The following is a 3,132-nucleotide window of genomic DNA, read 5'->3' as shown; positions in this document are numbered from 1 at the left end:
AAAGAGGTATAGTGTTTTCTTGTGGCATTGTTCTAGAATTCTTACGTGGGGTCTCTTTAGTACCCCAAACTGATCGTTCCACTTTATCAATTTGAAATTGATTAACGATTGTAGCCATACACGTCTCATGTAATTCAATGTATTTCGTACACGCTTGACCAAAAGGCTTTCTTAATTATTTTGTAAATTTTTTTAAATTGTTTTTTGTCAAAAGAGGCTTAAGATTGTCCTACGATTACTAACAGTCTATATTAAGTTAATTTTTGGAACCACATGTTGCAGACCGTCATTTTCTTTAATAATGTTTGTCTTGTTTTCTAAAATTTGTTTTAGGCTTAGTGTAGAAGAGCAAGTAATATAGGTATCTGTATTTCTTATTCACTGGTTACAGACTTCCTATTATCTACAGATAAAAATCTCTGGAATTAGAGAAATATACGATCAGGAAATCAATTACCTTTTTAGCCATTTCATGTTGGTGGATAATAAAATCAAAGAAGTCTTCTTTCTTTCCTTTTTTTCTTTCTTAGATACCTAAAAAGAGGATAAATATAGCAATATAAAATAGTTTCGACATTAACTGAACAACACCAAATGTATATGAACACAAGACTCGACATTGTCACGTGCCCTCTTCAGTCCAACGTATATATCTGAATTCAGTATATATATATATATATATATATTCCAGGAGAAATAGGAGCTAAATAACGATAATAAATTAATGAGTTTACCGAACCTAGACAACGCTTGCAAAATCAAGTTTACCGAGCCTAGACAACGCTTGTAAAAACAAGTTTACCGAGCCTAACCAACGCTTATAAAAATCAAGTTTACCGAACCTAGACAACGCTTGTAAAAATCAAGTTTACCGAGCCTAGACAACGCTTGTAAAAATCAAGTTTACCGAGCCTAGACAACGCTTGTAAAAATCAAGTTTACCGAGCCTAGACAACGCTTGTAAAAATCAAGTTTACCGAGCCTAGACAACTCTTGTTAAAATCAAGTTTACCGAGCCTAGACAACTCTTGTAAAAATCAAGTTTACCAAGCCTAGACAACTCTTGTAAAAATCTAATTTATCACAAAATTTTAAAATTATAACAAAGCTTCTTCATAAACAACATTTGCAGTTTGCTTTCGATCTACCAAAAAATAAATATTTTGAGGTGATCCCACCCTTGAACACCCTACATCTCATTGACCATAAGAAAATCATGTTTTTTTGAGAAACAGTCCACTAAATTTCATACTTTGACCTTGAATACTTTTAGAATATCCAACATTGTCTAAAGTGTCAACCTGCCAAGATTGTTTGAGATTGACTCAATAGGGTGGGAATAATTAACAAAGAGGCTTTACAAAATAGAAATAGGGTTAAGTTCAATTTTGACCTCATTAGGACATTCCACATAGTCTGTAGTGTTTACATACAAATTTTGGTTGAGATTGGTCCAATAGGCTCAGAGAAGTTAGGGTGTAAACAAACACACATTTCGTCTTTATATATGTAGATAATATGAACAAGTGGGAAAATTTTTATTTTATCTAACAATCCTTAAATCATTTATTTTGCCTATTATCAATGTTTGAGTGGTCTTAACTATTGAAAAGGAAGGTTTTGAGTGTTGTTTCAAGAATAAGTCTGCTTTTTAAGGTGGTTTTTGCCCGAATGTTCTATTAGAGTTTGAGCAAGTTCCTATTATGAACCACTATCGTAGTTCATGATGTCTTAAATTACAAGTTGTTTTGTTGTATTACCCGATTATTTCCGAGCCGCTGTTTGGTAGTGTAGACGAAACATTTTATTGTTAAAGCACAACAATAACAACAGCAACAACTATAAAAAAAGTGCTGTTTGTGGATTTTATGTTTACAACAACCTTTCCAATTTTGTTTGCACACACACACATTTGCAATGATGGTTTAAATCAAGCTAGTTATATATTTGTGTAGGTTACAAAACATATTTTGCGTTTTGAATAAGCTGCTATGATCTGTCTAAGAAGGACGAGGCTCTTGCCATGCGGTTTCTGTCTTCCTATAAGCTTTATTATGACTATAGATTTGCTTTTATTTAACTTGTTTCAGAATACGTTAGTGAGTTAATGGACTCTCGTCTGCAACAAATTTGGATATATATACTTTATTTAAGTATTTGACACGAAGCTCCAATATTTCTAGTGTTGGCGAACGTAACTTGAAAATCATGTTTTTTGGTGTGTTTTTTTTATGAGCACCTGCCACATTGTATTTACGAGATTATTAAAACAACCATATCGTTTGAAGAGTACAGTTACTTCAGTGAAATTTTAATTAGTCTAGACTGCCTCTCCTGTGTCGTGAACAGTATTTCGGTTTGCTAATATTATTGTTGACAAAAGGTTTAATACCAAATAAAGCACCGAACAGTATTTCGGTTTGTTAATATTGTTACGCCTCCAGTCGTTAGTTAATTTTCCGTAAATTCGTTCCGACGAAACTTTAGCGACACAAGTCCTTTCTTAAATAAAACTGGTTTATTCTTTCCGAATACAACTTTACGACACACTTAATTTCAACAGTCGCTCTGTAACAACACTATAATTCACGTCTCATGTGGCCAACAAAGTTTGTTCGCATACATTCAATTACTCATTAACTACACATTGTCCCGTCACGTTGTGACCATCTTATATATACCAGCCTACCCCCAATCTAGTAATCTCCCGACAATTCACGAAGGTTCGAGAAAGAAGTGGCGTGATACTAGTCACGTGACCTCGCTAACGCAACAATATTATTGTTGACAAAAGGTTTAACACCAATAAAGCACCGAACAGTATTTCGGTTTGTTAATATTAATGTTGACAAAAGGTTTAATACCAATAAAACACCGATATTTTGGCACCAGTCTATACTATGGTGTATTAAGTTGTTTTTCTGTTAACAAGTGACTGATTTGGTTATTTGTTAACCGTTTTTTAGTTAAGCTTATTCGCTTTTATGTCTCTAACGAAATAAGGTTATAAGTTGTATGTGTTATCTCCTCTAACACTACATTTGTTAATAACAATGAAATAAGGTTATAAGTTGTATGTGTTATCTCCTCTAACACTACATTTGTTAATAACAATGAAATAAGGTTATAATC

General features: G+C 33.0%; 1 protein-coding gene across 1 annotated transcript in view; it reads right to left on the bottom strand.

Moving 5' to 3' along the window:
• Positions 1-3,132, bottom strand: part of LOC111088792 (anoctamin-8-like) — a gene marked incomplete at its 3' end in the record, with an annotated part of 96,202 nt that overhangs the window by 64,299 nt on the left and 28,771 nt on the right. The window contains exon 3 of the mRNA XM_022399771.1: positions 458-534. Within this exon, the coding sequence (XP_022255479.1) occupies positions 458-469 (12 nt within the window). The remainder of the gene's footprint in view (positions 1-457; positions 535-3,132) is intronic.

Source organism: Limulus polyphemus, unplaced genomic scaffold, assembly GCF_000517525.1.
Source record: "Limulus polyphemus unplaced genomic scaffold, Limulus_polyphemus-2.1.2 Scaffold4445, whole genome shotgun sequence".
In the NCBI taxonomy this organism is placed as follows: domain Eukaryota; kingdom Metazoa; phylum Arthropoda; class Merostomata; order Xiphosura; family Limulidae; genus Limulus; species Limulus polyphemus.
The sequence above is the reverse complement of the archived record's forward strand: the minus strand, read 5'-3'. Positions and strand labels throughout refer to the sequence as shown.